The sequence below is a fragment of the Hyalella azteca genome, unplaced genomic scaffold, assembly GCF_000764305.2.
Source record: "Hyalella azteca isolate HAZT.00-mixed unplaced genomic scaffold, Hazt_2.0.2 contig7398, whole genome shotgun sequence".
NCBI classification, from domain to species: Eukaryota; Metazoa; Arthropoda; class Malacostraca; order Amphipoda; family Hyalellidae; genus Hyalella; species Hyalella azteca.
In genome coordinates this window covers 539,448-556,212 of record NW_025937524.1, presented here as the reverse complement: position 1 = coordinate 556,212, position 16,765 = coordinate 539,448, and the positions used below count along the sequence as shown (strand labels likewise).

Below are 16,765 nucleotides of genomic sequence, written 5' to 3'. Positions count from 1 at the left end.
ACTGTAAAAACGGTCTTCGAAATAATTTTTTCTTCTTTCTACTCATGAATTATTAATTTTATTCATAACTCTACCGAGTAACTGCTATTTATTTTGCAGCTCGAGGCAATTTCTTCCAAGAATTTTTTTCAAACAGCGATATATTTCTCGACTCTCTCCTCCAAATTCCCCAGTGCATTTTGTAATATTTTTCTCTCGTGTTGTTGCAGCTCATTTTCAGCGGCGAGTACACGAAGGCGATGTCGAAGGACTGGCACACCGAGCACTTCTGCTGCTGGCAGTGCGACGAGAGCTTAACGGGCCAGCGCTACGTGCTCAAGGATGACCATCCATACTGCACCAAGTGCTATGAGGCCGTCTTCGCCAACACCTGCGATGACTGCAACCAGGTCATCGGCATCGACTCGAAGGTGAGCACCCACTGCTTTTTGGATCCAGATTCTTGGTGTGGGTCTGCTACGAAATTAATTTATAGGTCCAAGTAGCTGTAAATTTTCAGATCACTGGATCAGAGCGCTTTCAACCCCTACATTTTTTACTGTCGCTTGTTTCGTTTCCAAAGAGCTAATGGACGAGGAAGGCATAAGTAAGAAAATCTTTGGACCAAAAATTCATGTATTTCAAGTAGGAGCTACGGATGTTAAAGCCCAGCAAGCAATTTAATAAGGGCATCAACTCATTGGCGGAGGCCAAAATTGTGATAGAGATTCTCGTTTTCCCCAAGTCTGCTAGATGGCTCATAAAAGGTCCAAACTCATTTATGAATCCAAGCTGTACGACTTAACTATTTAATTCTCAAAACTTTTAATTACAATATTACGGAAAGTACTTGGCCTCTAGACGTTCCCATGTTTTTGCGTTATACGTTTTGCTAAAGACTCCATCGTCAACTAACGTCAATTGTACGATATTACGCTAAGGTATTCCTGGCTGGTGAACCAGTTAGCATTTTTAAATTTTTGATTGCTTTTAGTAGGTTAGTCGAAAATTCGGTACCGGATGATTATGATTTGCTTCAATTTCAACAACATTTATTCCCTTTTAAGTTTCTTTGTGGCATGTTAATGCAAGATGCAAGATTCTCATTAGCTTGAACTGATTCCTGAAACGTTGAAACGTCAGGACGTAGAAATTGTTTTCGATATCTCTCCATCTCTGTTGCACAATGACGGATACCGAGACCAGTAATCACAAGATTTGATCCATTTCGTTCTTTTGTAACTGGATTTGTCGTAAAGGATTTAAAATCTAAGGATTTTAGTTATTTTGTTCCAGGATTTTTTTAAAAAGGAACTAATGGTGGAATCATTAACCCGATTTGATTCATTTCGTTATTCCATAACAGGATTTGTCATACAAGGACAAACACTGGCACGAGAAGTGCTTCTTGTGCCAGAAGTGTCAGGTGTCTCTGGTAGACAAGCAGTTCGGCAGCAAGATGGAGAAGATATACTGCGGTCCTTGCTACGACTCGCAGTTCGCCACGCGCTGCGACGGCTGCGGCGAGATCTTCAGAGCAGGTAAGACAAGCCTCTATGTTCTCACACGAAATCTTAACAAATGTTCTCGCTCGAAATCTTAACAAATGTTCTCACTCGAAATCTAAACAAAAGTTCTCACTCGAAATCTTAACAAATGTTCTCACTCGAAATCTAAACAAAAGTTCTCACTCGAAATCTTAACAAAAGTTCTCACTCGAAATCTTAACAAATGTTCTCACTCGAAATCTTAACAAATGTTTTCGCTCGAAATCTTAACAAATGTTCTCGCTCGAAATCTTAACACAGTCTTGCTACTTTTAGGCAAAAATGGGCCGAAAGATTTAGGAGTTATATGAATTGGTGTGTTAATCTATTGTTCGTATATTAACGAGCTAAATTTCTTTAACTTATGATGTTTTGTTCAATTGAATCTACAATAAGAATTGTTTATTTTGTCCGCGGTCTTCTAAAGCGCACCATCATGGTAAGTAATTGGCATTGTTGGGTGTTTTTTTACAATGACTGTCATACTATTGAACCAATAAAACAGCCATTCTTACCACATCCGAACAAAAACATTTAAACTTATCAGTTTTAATTGATCAAAATTATGCATTATATCACGCAACGTACAAAAAGTGGTTATGTTATTCTTTTTATTGACGACAATGTTAGTGAAGTGTAATCAGTTTTGGAAATTCGAAATTTTCTTGCTTATTAGTTTGCGTGCAGTGAGAAGTAGAGGATGAGGCTAGGTGACGGTTGCTGTGCACCACAGCAGTAGCAACTGATGGTGCAGTGCACTGCATTGCTAGCTGTTATTCTTTACAGTAATAACTATTGTATCAACGCATCGTATTAACTGCTGGTCTCGCAGTACATCGAAACGGAATTCTCGGAAGTGCAATTCTGAATGCGAATGCATCCTGGGATCGTTTTCCCGTTGTATTATAATTACTTGCCAAGTGACTTGCCCACTTGATCTTCGTAATTTATTGCCTTAAGAATATGTTGCCGGAACTACCCCAACGTAGTGAAACAATTTGCTTTAACAAGGACATCACTTCGTAAGCTTTTAAAGGCCGGTATTGGCAATGGTATATCACACCACTTGTTTCACCGTTTTGCCATTACTTTGCTTTATTTTTGCTTTGCTTTGCTCTATTATATTTATTACTTCAGCCGCGGAATGTTCCCTTTCTGCTCTTCTAACATAACCATGCATTTATTTAATTCACTTTAATTAATGGATACTTTCATATGAGGGATTAATGTACCGAAAATTTTAATTTTTGTCAAACTGTCGGGGAGACAATAAAATGTTGTCGTCCTTAAGACGCGTCAAGCGGGGATACTTTGACAGTCTTGTAGACAAGGACATTCAAGTTTCCCTGTCTTATTGTAAAATTGTTAAATTCAGTTGGGTAAGACTAAACAGGCACTGCCAGGTTTAGACTGCGCCTAGGTCAGTTGTGGGGCGGCGTGCAAGCTTTGTTCTATTCTTACTCCTTGCATCCCCTCACTAGCGTTGCTGTGGCAACTGCTTCTCTGCTTCTTTGTATCGCGCAACAAACTTTCAAGAAAATTAGTTATTTGTAGGACGTTTTTATCTTAAATATATCGTAATTTTCCCGCTGGTCGTTCGCATTTATTATTTAAATTTGTAAACTATCGTCTTGCCAGCCGAGATTTAAATACTTGACCACTTTGAAGCAGATATGTTCAAGAATGATAAACAAGAACGAAACACCTTAAAAATTGTTGAACAGCAAAATTTCCCAACAAATATCAAATAAATTATTAATCTTCGTCACGCCGTATACAGTAACAATAAATTAATTATTTTTACGTTATTCTGAAATTATACCATTTTTCAATAGTTTTATTACATTATTCTAAAGCTCCGGGTACGCGTTACTCTATAATGTCTGCAATTGACGCAGTTAGTGCAAAGCTGCAGCGGGATCGCTGGTGCAGCAACTATAGCCGCTCTCTTAATAGTTAACTTGAAACGTTATATCACTTCCTATTTCTTACATGATACTTTTAAGAAGCATCCTAATATTTATAATAATAATAATAATAATAGCGGTTTCAGCGTTATTAGGCCGTAGGCCTGTCGCCGATTCTTAGCATCGCAGAACATCCACAGCATTTTGCGGTCTCGAACTCGCAACTCACAGCTACAGTTCTGCTGTGCTTAACCGCCCGGCCTCCTCGCCGATTCTGACCAGAAACTGTCGCACAGAGCTGGGATCGAACCCGCGCCTCTCTGCGCCAATCTTGGTACTCTGAAACTTTAACCACTGGGCCACCCTGCCCATGAAACATATAAACCCTAAATATGTCCCCGATCTTGTGTTGTTGGGACGTATTACTCGTTTATCAGTCGATGTAGTCTATCATTAATCGGTTTGCGGGAGATTCATTAGTCATACATCGTAATTTTTTGTATCAAAGTAAAAAAATCGAAAGTAAATACTGTATATTGTTCATAACTGACATAAAACTCACAAAATTATTAAAGTAAGAAATTAATGGAAGAAATTAATACCTTATTTATATCAAGAGGAAAATTAATTCAATGTATTTTAACTTATAAGGTAAATTTTGGTATAAATTATTTCTGAATCAGGATGATAGAATCCCGACGTGAAGGGAGGCGCTTTCATGGATTAAAATAGAAGTCTACCCAATAAATGTTTTCTTCAGCGAAAGCAATGTGCGAACAGAAAACGATTAAACGGTGGCTCTAAATTGTTCATAATCGCTGCACCAAACTCTGACTAAAAACGACCCAGTAAATCGTAAGGACTTATTATTAATTATGAATCTGAATGCGTGATGGCTATGTGTAGTTTACGGTTTTGTGAATGTGTTATGGCTTTTTGATCTGTGCTGCTTTGTAGTAACAGATCAGGTAGTAGTAATAGTGTAATACACCTGTAGTAGTACAAACTACAGGTAGTTTTTACTACGTGTGTTGAACTTGTTGAGTAGTGGCACTACTGTAGTGCTACTTGAATTTCTTTAAAGATCGAGTGATAAGATTAGCTTCTGTTGTTGCTGGGGTTTCAAGCCACGAATTGGAGCACAGTACACCTACTTTTACTCCACACGTAGCGCCCCAGCCCCACTGCTTGGAGCACACCACTGCTTGGAGCACACCACTGCTTGGAGCACACCACTGCTTGGAGCACACCACTGCATGGAGCACACCACTGCATGGAGCACACCGCTGCATGGAGCACACCGCTGCATGGAGCACACCACTGCATGGAGCACACCACTGCATGCAGTACATGACTGCATGGAGCACACGACTGCATGGAGCACACCACTGCATGCAGCACACCACTGCATGGAGCGCACCACTGCATGAAGCACACCACTGCATGGAGCACACCACTGCATGGAGCACACCACTGCATGGAGCACACTACTGCATGGAGCACACCACTGCATGCAGCACACCACTGCATGGAGCACACCACTGCATGGAGCACACCACTGCATGGAGCACACCACTGCATGGGTCACACCACTCCATGGAGTACACCACTGCATGGAGCACACCACTGCATGGAGCACACCACTGCATGGAGCACACCACTGCATGGAGTACACCACTCCATGGAGCACACCACTGCATGGAGCACACCACTCCATGGAGCACACTCTATGGAGCACCCCTGCATGTGAGGCGACATCTCGCGTGCTCTGGCAAATTTCGGCGCACGCGAGCGGCGCTCCCGCGGTGACTCACCACTCATTGTTCACTCTCAGAATAAGATTTTTTGACGGATTTTCGGTAAATAATTTGCAAATTTTGAAAGAATTTGAGTGTTTACTTTGTTTTGCATTGTTTCCTGTACTGAGTCGAAATAAACTCTGATGATAAGTGAATTGAAAGGAAATTTGAACAGGTTATCTGTTAGAGACGAGTTTACCGTTCGACAACTTCTAAGCTCACCAAACGATTTGACCGGCTTAGCTGCCGTGTGTTGTAGTGACACATAACGCCACAAAATATCACAGCAAGTGGGTTAGAACGTTATCAACCTGTGTTTTATTATGCCTGAACTAATCTGCTGGAATGTTATTGGTTCTATTGATGGCTTGTAACATGCCTTACCAGCTCTCGCCTCAGGTCCCGCTGATCATGACGATGCTAGTGGTGTGCACTTCCTTACTATCAGTTCCTGTAAGTGCCTAGCGCTACCGACTTTCCCAGCAAGCCTGGCGATCATGCACGTCAAAAATGTTCTTCCGTGAGCAGTTTGCGCCTCGCGGGCGTGCATTGTCGACTTATTAGAGCGAAAGTTGCAATTTTTGTGGTTTTGTGCCTCGGTAGTTGCGCGCTGAACGACTTTCCGCAGCCGCGCAACATCCTTCGAAATGTCACCTGAAACAAGTTCGGCTCATGCTTCGGGTGTTTAGTTACCTTGAACATGAAAAGTATCAATATTAAGGAATGGACCAAGTTTTGTAGCTTGGAAACTGCTCTTATGAGGATGGCCCTTTACTTTGTTCCAGTGTATAAAGGCTTTAATTTGGACGTTACCACATAATCTTGTTACGCCGAGTGATGCGTCTCCTGCCACTTAGTTAATATTGTGACCTTCCATGCTGTGCCTCTTGTGACCTGCCACACAGGGCATCTTGTGACCTTCCACGGAAGGCATCTTGTGACCTGACACGCTGTGCACCCATTAACCTGCCCCTTTGCACACCCTTTGGCCCGCTCCTCTGCACACCCCTTGACCTGCACTCTGTACACCCCTTGACCTGCCCCTCTGCACACCTCTTGACCTGCCCCTCTGCACACCCTTTGACCTGCCCCTCTGCACACCCCTTGACCTGCCCCTCTGCACACCCCTTGACCTGCCTCTCTGCACACCTCTTGACCTGCCTCTCTGCACGCCCCTTGACCTGCCCCTCTGTGCACCCCTTGACCTGCCCCTCTGCACACCCATTGACCTGCCCCTCTGCACACCCCTTGCCCCGCACTAAGCTCACCCCACTTCCCGTTCCTCGCACCGCACGCCACTCACTATAGGTCCGCGGCATACGTACGTTGGACGCGGAAGCGCCGCTAGAGGCGGCGCTCACCGCGCAAGTTCAGCGCGCGGTGGCGCCGAGGTTTTCCTGTGGTCGCTTGCCGCGGTCCACAGTCTGTAAATGATCCGCATGCTGGAATGCCATTGAAAAATTTCACGGCCAGAGATTAAATCACATGATCAGTTGTTATGTAGAAATATTGTTATGTAGAAAGTGTTTCTTTGGCCGAGTAGGGACAAATTTGCGAAAGAGAATCACAACTTGAATAAAATAACAAACAAATAAATAGATTACCTTACATTTTGAAATGTAAATTATTGAATCCAGAAAAAAGTATTGTGACGATGTAAGTTAGGATGTGATAGAATATTTCTTCACTGCTTGCATTTAGCATTCGTCACACCCAGCATCAAAAAATTTCTTTCTATCGTCAAACTTTCAATTTTCTCGCCTTGGCCCTCAAGCCTCGGCCAATATGACCGTCCGCGGCCCCTCTTGGGCAGTGAACTAAACTCGCGATATGATGAGCTTAACAGCTCATCACACAGCTCGTCACACAGCTCATCACACAGCTCATCACACAGCTCGTCACACAGCTCGTCACACAGCTCATCACACAGCTCATCACACAGCTCATCACACAGCTCATCACACAGCTCGTCACACAGCTCATCACACAGCTCATCACACAGCTCGTCACACAGCTCGTGACACAGCTCATCACACAGCTCATCACACAGCTCATCACACAGCTCATCACACAGCTCATCACACAGCTCATCACACAGCTCATCACACAGCTCATCACACAGCTCATCACCTGTCTCTTATACACATCTAGATGTGTATAAGAGACAGCTCCTGCATAGCTTCGTCTAGTCTGTTCTTGAAGGCGTTCATACTCGGAGCGTCAACGATGCTATCAGGGAGGCTGTTCCACATGTCGGTGACTCGAAGTGAGAAGACATAGCAGACATCAAGTCTGGCAATGATGCAGCAGACCAGTCATAATATAAGACTAGTCATAATACAAGACTAGTCACCGCAGCACTTGTCAGTCTCACGACATCGCACAATTTCTGCCGTGTTCGTGCCAGCGTTTGAGTGACACGCTCGCATGTCTGGCCTTGCTGATGCTGCTGTGGCCTTTCTTTAACCCTTAATAGGATCCGTAATCTCTTGTAATTTGCTCCAATTTGGAGACAAACGTGCGCTATATTTGCTCCATGGCGGCGCTTAATATGACTCTGTGTGCGTGGCTGCATATCGTGTCGCCAGAGCATGTATCTCGGTTGCTTTCTTTAAACATATATGCCATGAATGTCACCCCGTACCCTGAATTATACATGCGCGGTCATGATATATGTTCATGTCTATGGGTGGATGCCATCGAAACTATTAATACATACCCCAGTAGTAGTGTTCCAGTATTCATGAGGAACTCACAAATTATTATCCGATCTCCAAATCTCGTGGTCAAGTTTCTTATTCAGAGGGATCAACAGTTTAATACACTAATCAGACACTAATCAGACGCTCATACGAGTTCCTAGATGCAGAAACGATGAAGCAGTTGTTTGTTGCCGTCGTACGCCCGAGTCTAGAGTTTGGAAACGTCGTTCGCTTCGAATCACCGACATGTGGAACAGCCTCCCCGATGACATCGTTAGCGCTCCAAGTATGAACGCGTTCAAGAACAGACTAGATAAAGCTATGGAAAAATATATGTTCAGATTCGAAATGCCTAGCTCCTTATCGAACCCGGTGGAAGTCTAGTAGCTACTTCAAACTATCGTCAGTCATGAAAAAATCTGGTCAAATGACACGATTTTAGATCTATGAACAGGCACGAAAAGGAAAAGAATCGGCGACAGGCCACATCAGGCCTACACTTCAGCGCCGACATCACTATGTTATGTTATGTTAATAAAACGCAGTCGACTGTTTCAAGTGTTCTAACACTGGTGTGCCTCATGTTCAATGCAAGAACTAGTTTCTTACGAGCATGATTGTGTAGTGGTGGTAGCCTTTGGTTCAAATTTATCCTATTCTCTTTCTTGTAACTTGACATACTGAACTTCATTGATGATCAAAGCTAAGATCTTTTCCCAGATACCCCGTAACGCCTCTTTCAAGGCAACGCTTACGAACCATTTCCTTTCCGCACCTCTTGGTAATCTTTATTTAAAGAGCGTTCTGAACTTTATTGACATTGTCATGTACAATCTTGTGTGCATTACTCAATATTTGTTATTTGACACTATTAAATTCATAATAATACCGGTGAGGGCTTGATTTTCAGATTTGTGTCATTTATGTTCCTCTGTGTCTGCCTGCTCTATGCATTTACACATTTGCTATTTATCAACTCTAGGAGATGATAGAATATGCAAGGTTTATAGTCTTTCAGTCATGCTAAACCTGTCATATACGAGTCTAGGAAAATAATATTGATGGTCATGGAGAGTCATGGAAAAGTAATTTATTTTTTTTTAATATTAGTACGGACCCTGACTCTGTCGTCGGCTGGCCAGCCCCTTCCCCCCCAGCACTTCAATTCATTTCCGCGTTTTTACCCCAGTATTTTAATGAGAGGTCCTGAATAATGCAGAGGTCCTTTACATGCAGTGCCATGTGAGCTGCAGCAATATTTGACTCTCATGGCGTGCTATTTTACTGTAAGACGCGCTGCACGGCTATGAACTTTCTTGCAGGTTCTAGGTAATCCTTTATTTAGTTTAAAAAAAGTGGTTCGAAAATTTAATGTTTCCTATTTAGTTCATTCTAACGATTTCATGAAGAAAAATTTTCCTCTGGCGCTGATATTTAATTTAAGGGTCGCTTTGCTTGTTTAATTGTTTCATACTTTATAACTTCTCAGAGCGATGGTCGCTGAAATGCTAATGGTACTCATCTTTAATTTTTGCCACGAATTTTGAATCCGGGATATTTGTACTGCCGCGTGATAACGTCACTTTGAGCGGGTGCGTCACTTTGCGTACTTGAGTTGGAGCCCCAATTAAGACAAACAAACGCTAAGGTAGCTTGGGCTGAAACGTGCTGTTCCATGCAATAAAAGCCTCTACTGAGGGATGAACATTCTATTGAATATTAACTGTGCTGTGAATATGGCTTCAAATTTGACCTCGAGGTTGTCAAGGCAAAGAAGATGTTGCAGAACATGTCAGGCTCAGTCCGCCCGGACCCGCGGTGGAGTAAGGATGTGTCGTCTCGGTCGACATGAACCCTGGAACCTAGTGACCGTGCCTCAAGTTTGGGTGGAAACTTGAAAAAGTTTTTTAATTCCCCGCAATTTTTCTTCCGTAAAATCATCAATTGTGCCAGAGTGTATTTCATATTCGTAAAATGCAGGAAGAAGACAAGAGTCGTGCATAAAGAAAATCATCTGCCTTTTCCCACGTACTAGTAATAAATCAATGCTTATTCTTTCCACAAAAATTACAAAAACTTACATTGTGTATAAGTTTCAGTACATGATAATCTGTCAATCATTTAGTATTTAATTATTTAACATATTTCGAGCAAGGTGAACTGAAGAAATAAATTGAAACAAATTTTTTGTCGAGCTTTGCAATTAGTCTTAATGCTGGTGACTATATTAGTTCAAAATTATAAAATGAAATGCGTGTTTCTTCAAGAATTACTTTCCAATACAGTGTGCAAGAAGAGAGGGTTGCTAAGGGTCGCAGCCATTTATTGTGCAGTCAAGTAAAATTACCTATATATTTTAAGCAGAGGTTTTCTCTCTATATTTTTGACTCTTGCGTCTTACAGCGTGACCAAGTAAACACTCGCTTCTCAGTCACTGGCCAGTTCATGTCCTAGTATGCATGTCTCCTGTTATAATTATGTATTACACACAATAGTCGGGAAAGGCTCTGGACACGATACAAATTTTTTGTCATGTGTGCAATGCGATTTTATGCTGTGTTCGTGTGTGATGTGTGTAAAAGATATGTGTACAAGATGTGCTGCGTATATAGAGAGGTGCACGGTGTGCCGTGTAACTGCCGAGATTTTACCGTGTAACACATCGTACCGTGACAGTCACGATGAACTCGACCGTCTCATTGATCGCGAACTCATTGCTCTCAGTTCCAAGCGACTCGACAACGCGTCAGCAAACACCAGTTTTCTTCTTAAGTTATCCATGAAATGAATGTATGCGTCGATGGTCAGTTGATATGCACTTGTCCACGCTGCAGGTGGTGGCGAGCAGCAGATATATAAAGCAGGCTGCCGCGAGTGAGTTTCCTGCAATTTTTAAGTGAGAATGAAATCATTTTTGAGGGCAAAACATTAGTTCTGAAAGCAGAATAATTGTGGTGAGCCTACGAAGTTGTTGTTGTTGATTTCAATGGCAGTTAATCTATCGGTCCATATCTTCACAGGTCGCTGAATATCAATTAAATGGTCACTATTGTCATTCATACTCTTTTTATTTTGTAATATTGTCAGTGTAGAATATCGCAGAGCTGGGACAACAAATTGCCATTCTTCTTATCCACATCAGTTCGTATCGACCGAATTGTGCTGATCTATAATTCGATATATCTTTTCTGACTCATCAATGGAGGTCTTGTGCATACAAGACCCTTGAGCTCAGCTCGCCAGACTGGTTGACCTCCGTAGTTACGCTCTGCGCATCTACAGTTTGAAGCAAGGAAAGGCATTAAATGATCAATCGTTCTTACTTCTCTTATTCGGTATGCAAGTTATTTTTTCGGCTAACAGGCTTGCTTGTGTGCATCTAAATAATAATCAAAGGTCATGAGTGTCCGGCGGTGAGAGATCCTGACCAGGTTTAATGTTCAGACGACGAAAAATTAAGGATTCACGTTCTGGAATTAAATTTTCCATATAGCATTAGTTAATGAAGAACTCGAGACGTGCTACTCAATTCATGAACCGTGGCAGGCAAGGCTGGATTAGGATATGGCAGCCAATGAGACTATATAAGTACTGAGATGTCCCATATTGGGCTGCGGCTGAAAGGTCAGCGCGTGCTTGGTAGCCGACCCGCCATTTGTGCTTGGTAGCCGACCCACCATTTGTGCTTGGTAGCCGACCTGCCATTTGTGCTTGTTAGCCGACCTACCATTTGTGCTTGTTAGCCGACCTACCATTTGTGCTTGGTAGCCGACCTACCATTTGTGCTTGGTAGCCGACCTACCATTTATGCTTGGTAGCCGATCTACCATTTATGCTTGCCTGCTGTCTGTAAGCGACCTGCCGTCTGTAAGCGACCTGCCGTCTGACCGACACAGCTTAAGTGCAGCAACCAAAGCCTCGCTGTCTCGGCGCTGTCGGTGTTGTGTTTCACTCTGGACGACGGATTAAAACTTATTGTTTGTTTGAGAAAGCATCCTGGGCGAAGAAGGATTTATCTGCTCAGAAACATTCTCTTCTTGTCGCGTGGAAAGCAAAGTTATTGTTGGCGTTGGTTTAGAAGTTGCATTTCAGTGGTGAAGAATTGAATGTCTGAATTTGTTGATATTATACTAACACAAAACCCTTGTAGAGCTTCTACAAAGCACAGTTTTGCATATTTCTAAGATAGTGAATTAAAGCAAAACAAATTGAACAGAAAGGTCTTGATTGCGCTCACTTATAAGCACCCGCCTTGATAGAAGAAATAAACAAAAGCGATTATGGGATCAGTAGTAATTGAACAGAAAATGACCACCATGACGTTTGAGTCTAAAGGCGAAGACCCTGCGCCAGAGGGCGCTGCCGCCGCGGCCTCTAAAGATAAGTCCCAAGATAGCAGCCCCGCAGCTCCAGTCCAAAAGAGTGACGAAGCCGAGCCTAAAACTCCCGAACAGCAGGAGAAAACTGCGGGAAACGAAGACGCTCAACACAAGGAGAAAGAAGAACAGAAAGGGGAGGAGGACGAGGAGGCAATCCTCACTAATTTGGTGGAAGGAGAAAAGTTTGAATGTTGCCTCGGCGCCTCCTGCTTGACGGGCGACCCACGCTCCATTGAAGGTAAGTCCGTCACCTCTTGTACGGCGGGGGGGGCAGCTCCTGTACCTGTAGCATGAACGCTGTACCTGTAGCGTGAGCGCCGTACATGTAGCGTGAGCGCCGAACCTGTAGCGTGAGCGCTGTACTAGCAGCGTGAGCGCTATACCAGCAGCGTGAGCGCTGTACCAGCAGCGTGAGCGCTGTACCAGCAGCGTGAGCGCTGTACCAGCAGCGTGAGCGCTGTACCAGCAGCGTGAGCGCAGTACCAGCAGCGTGAGCGCAGTACCAGCAGCGTGAGCGCTGTACCAGCAGCGTGAGCGCTGTACCAGCAGCGTGAGCGCTATATACCTGTAGCGTGAGCGCTGTACTCAGGTTTATGTGTTCATCACCAAAGGAAGTTCGGACGAGTAGAGTGTTCATCGCTCAATTTGGTTCAGCAACTTAAGCACCAATAGATCTGCTCACGGCTTTTGCTTGATACCGCCTTGTTTATAATATCGTTTATACCTCCTAGTATAAACCAGGTGTGAGTTGTTCCAGCCTAGCATGAATTGGCCGACGAAACGCCGCCTGTGACTTTATTGAAGGTACAATTGCTTTATGTATTGGACACATTCCCTCAACTCCTGACGTTGCAGTCTTGACATGTGCTCTGTCGCTAGTCTCAACAAGCCTTTAGTTCGTATCCAAACGGTGCTTCTTTCTTATCTACGCTGAATTACACCTTAATGATGCAAATAACTAATTCATATGTTGTATTACACTTGTTATCTAAACCAGCACCAGTTGAACTCAGATATACTCTGACCGAACAGCGTCCGTGACGGCACGAGCTGGGAGGGAACTTGAGTACAAAGGCTCGCTTATCCGCTTCTTGATCCATCACGCCATCGTGATGTCGTCTCCACATTCTTATGAGCGATTCCTATATTACATGATTTCAGTTAACATGTCAGATCATAATAAGAAACCATAGCTGCGGTACCTACGAGAACGATTGATCCTGGCAATTAGTTGTAATCTTCTTTAATTTGAGATTGTGCATCAAGATGCATAATTTGATATGATTTGTATATTTTCAAAAGTTGATTATTATGTAAAGCCATTACAAGCCATAAAGAGCCATAACTCAAAAAACGTCCGGGTAAATATATTGGTTCCAAAGCAACAGCGCACATCCTTGCGATGCCATATGACCGGACAAGTGTGAAAATAATAACCTACAACAAGCTCAAAGTAAATTTTCACTTCTAAAGGAATTACACGTGCGCTCATACTTCTCACATTATAGGACTTATCCGAGGAAATCTTTAATGCCATCCGTATTGTTTTAGAACTGTTAGCGCTCTTCAGGGAAATAGTTATACCACGACTTTACATGCTTTACTCGGGTATAATGTCGCGCAAGTCTTCACAGCTCTTCGCTGTCGTGGATCGATTCCGACTCTTCGTTAAACGTGAGGCATTTAGTCCAAGGTAGCATCACGTAGTAATCCTTGCACTTCATTCTTTGTTTTTTTTTTTTTGTAAACTTGATGGTGAACGCGAGCGGAAGTATTGGAGTGAGTGTGCTGCCTACCTCGTTGTTGTATTGATTCACAAAACAGTCAAGCACATCTCTATATATACGTGTCTCAGCTCTCTCTCTCTATATATACCCGAGTGTCGTCAGCTTTACGCGGGTGTGCATCATGTTTTGAAGGTAAAAACTTGGAGGTTCTTGCAACACATGACCGGTAACTAGGTTGCTTTTGTAGTTAACACGCTGCGTGAGTATGCCGAGCCGCGGTTTCGTCGTGTGATGTTCTATGATTTAGGAAGGGTGTTTTGATACATACTTTAAAAATATGCGCGTGAAGCCTTAAGATCCAGCATCCAGTTCTTGCTCTGCCCCGCTGGATCGGTGCCAGCACAGCTGGTGCAGTGCAGTGGTGGTCACCACCTGTTACATGTCTGGATGCAGCTGGTCGATAGACCCTCAGTCTGCCGCCACAAGCACCGAGATCAATACAAATATACCGCCATCTCTCCACACACGCACGAAAAATTCACGTTTTAGTTGAATTTTCTTTTCGTTGTTGATTGCGCAAAGAAGTCAAGTGCTGAGCAATTCAAGTCATGGTATCAATAATACAATGAAATCAGTGAAATAAACTAATTTCATAGCAATACATATTTTTGTGCTATGAAGTCTTAACTGAATGATATCGCAATCAACAATCTCAACCAAAACTTATTGTAGTATGTATTTGCATTATTTTTTCTTACTGATAATTGTATAATACTATGCGGTGCTGCAAGACTGCAGTACTTCCCTCATTAAGCTGCTTGTATGTATGTTATTGCAAATTACTTCGTGCCAAATTGGTGCAGAATTTACCACTCTGAAGCTGTGAGATTTCATCTTAAATTTCTGTAATTTTTTCCTGCTTGTCGCGGAAATTGTTATGTTATGTGTAACGTTGCTGCGCATGTTCCGACATTGCACAAATTGAAATATTGCTGCGCGTATTCCATGAGCACTAAACCTGCTTGAATTTGACGTGATCGATCACGGCAACTATTATTAGTGTGGCCAAGCGGCCGAGTTTGTCGCTCTTTATAGCTCAGCCGCAACTTTCAATTTTACGCAGCTCCTCCTTGTTTACTTCCTGCCGCCCCTCCCATGACGTGCTGAGCCACGTGCATGCTTGGGATTCCAAGGCCGCCACGTTAAAGATTCCAAGGCCGCCATGTAGAGATTCCAAGGCCGCCATGTAAAGATTCCGAGGCCGTCACATAAAGCGAACCAAAAGTGCTAGCCGTATCAGCACGAGCACAACACTAAAATACCTGAAGTGAACAGAAAAATACACTTTGAGGTTCGATAAGATAACTGATTCATTTGTATCCGTGGCAGCATTTATCCGCCTTATCGACCTATACTACCATTTGCCTGAGCAGCGCTCGTATTGTTCTGTTGTTGTCTCAACGCATCCACTAAATTGGCGACTTAAAACGAGACATGAGTGCAAACTTACTCCCCCCCAAATATCGATAGTTTATTGACTGCAATGGTGATGATATTTTATGCTTATACCGATAAATTTGGTTCTACTTTTGTAGATTGACACTAAATCAAGTAATTCAGGAGTATTGTCTTGCAAGCACGTTTTCTTTATGGTTGTATTCTGTATCAGCAAGTTAAATTCCCGAATCGAATTTATATTGACTTACGATGATAGTGATTGAGTTTACGATTGACGTTATTTGATTCCCTTGGGTAGATTGTTGCTAACAATGCACAATGCAGCGTAGGACCTTTAACGTTTAAGGCTCATGCTTATTGTACGTATATGCTTGCTAAACATTAATGACGTGCTATTCATATACACTTGAGACTACCATTTGATATATGCATACACGTGAGCATCCCACGAGTTTAAAATTTCAGGGATTAGTTTTATTTTAATTATAGTTAAAAATTTCATCCCACAATTTAAATGAAAAATAAGTAAATTTGAATCACTTGAATTTATTGTAAAAAATCTCAGACTCACAGTCTTGACCCTTGCCGCAATCAAGCCAGAAAACCTGATGGGAACACTACAAGTTATGTCGATATCTTCATAAATAGCTGCACGGCAACGGTGCTAATGTGAAGCCTTTAGTTATTACGTGAGCGTGCATAAGACTCACATTATCGTGATAATTTAATAAATTTGAATTATTTTTCACGTGAAAAATGTTCCAAATGTTCTAAGTTATTCAAGAAAACTTCTTACTTATTCAATATAAAACTCAGATGGGACCTTGCCAGCGGGTTGATCCATGCATCCTACAATGAGCGTGTTGTCTGACACAGACGAGCTTCGTTTAGCTGAAGGAAGCATACCAGCGAAGAAGAAGGAGCATACCAGCGTTATTTACAGACTCGTAGCGATGCTGACTATAACCTATACGCAAGAGCTCGAAATCAAGCTAAAGAAAACTGTCGCACCGCTGTAAAAACCCTCGAAAAAAGTATTGCTAAAAATGCAAAAACGAACCCGAAAGCCTTCTTTTTATACGCTAGCTCGAAGTGCAAGATGAAGGACGGTATTTCTGATTTGAAAGTAGATCAGCGAAAGATATCCTCTGATGAGGGCAAAGCCAACGTACTTGATCATTTTTTCAGTAGCGTATTCACTGAAGAGGACTTGAACAGTATTCCAGCTATTGAGGAGCGCCCAGTCGGCTCTAAATTAACAAGCTTT

General features: G+C 42.7%; 1 protein-coding gene across 1 annotated transcript in view; it reads left to right on the top strand.

The window, feature by feature from the left end:
- Window positions 1-16,765, top strand: part of LOC108673145 — a 67,494-nt gene that overhangs the window by 37,434 nt on the left and 13,295 nt on the right. The window contains exons 6-7 of the mRNA XM_018160930.2: window positions 210-410; window positions 1,346-1,520. Of these exons, the coding sequence (XP_018016419.2) occupies window positions 210-410; window positions 1,346-1,520 (376 nt within the window). The remainder of the gene's footprint in view (window positions 1-209; window positions 411-1,345; window positions 1,521-16,765) is intronic.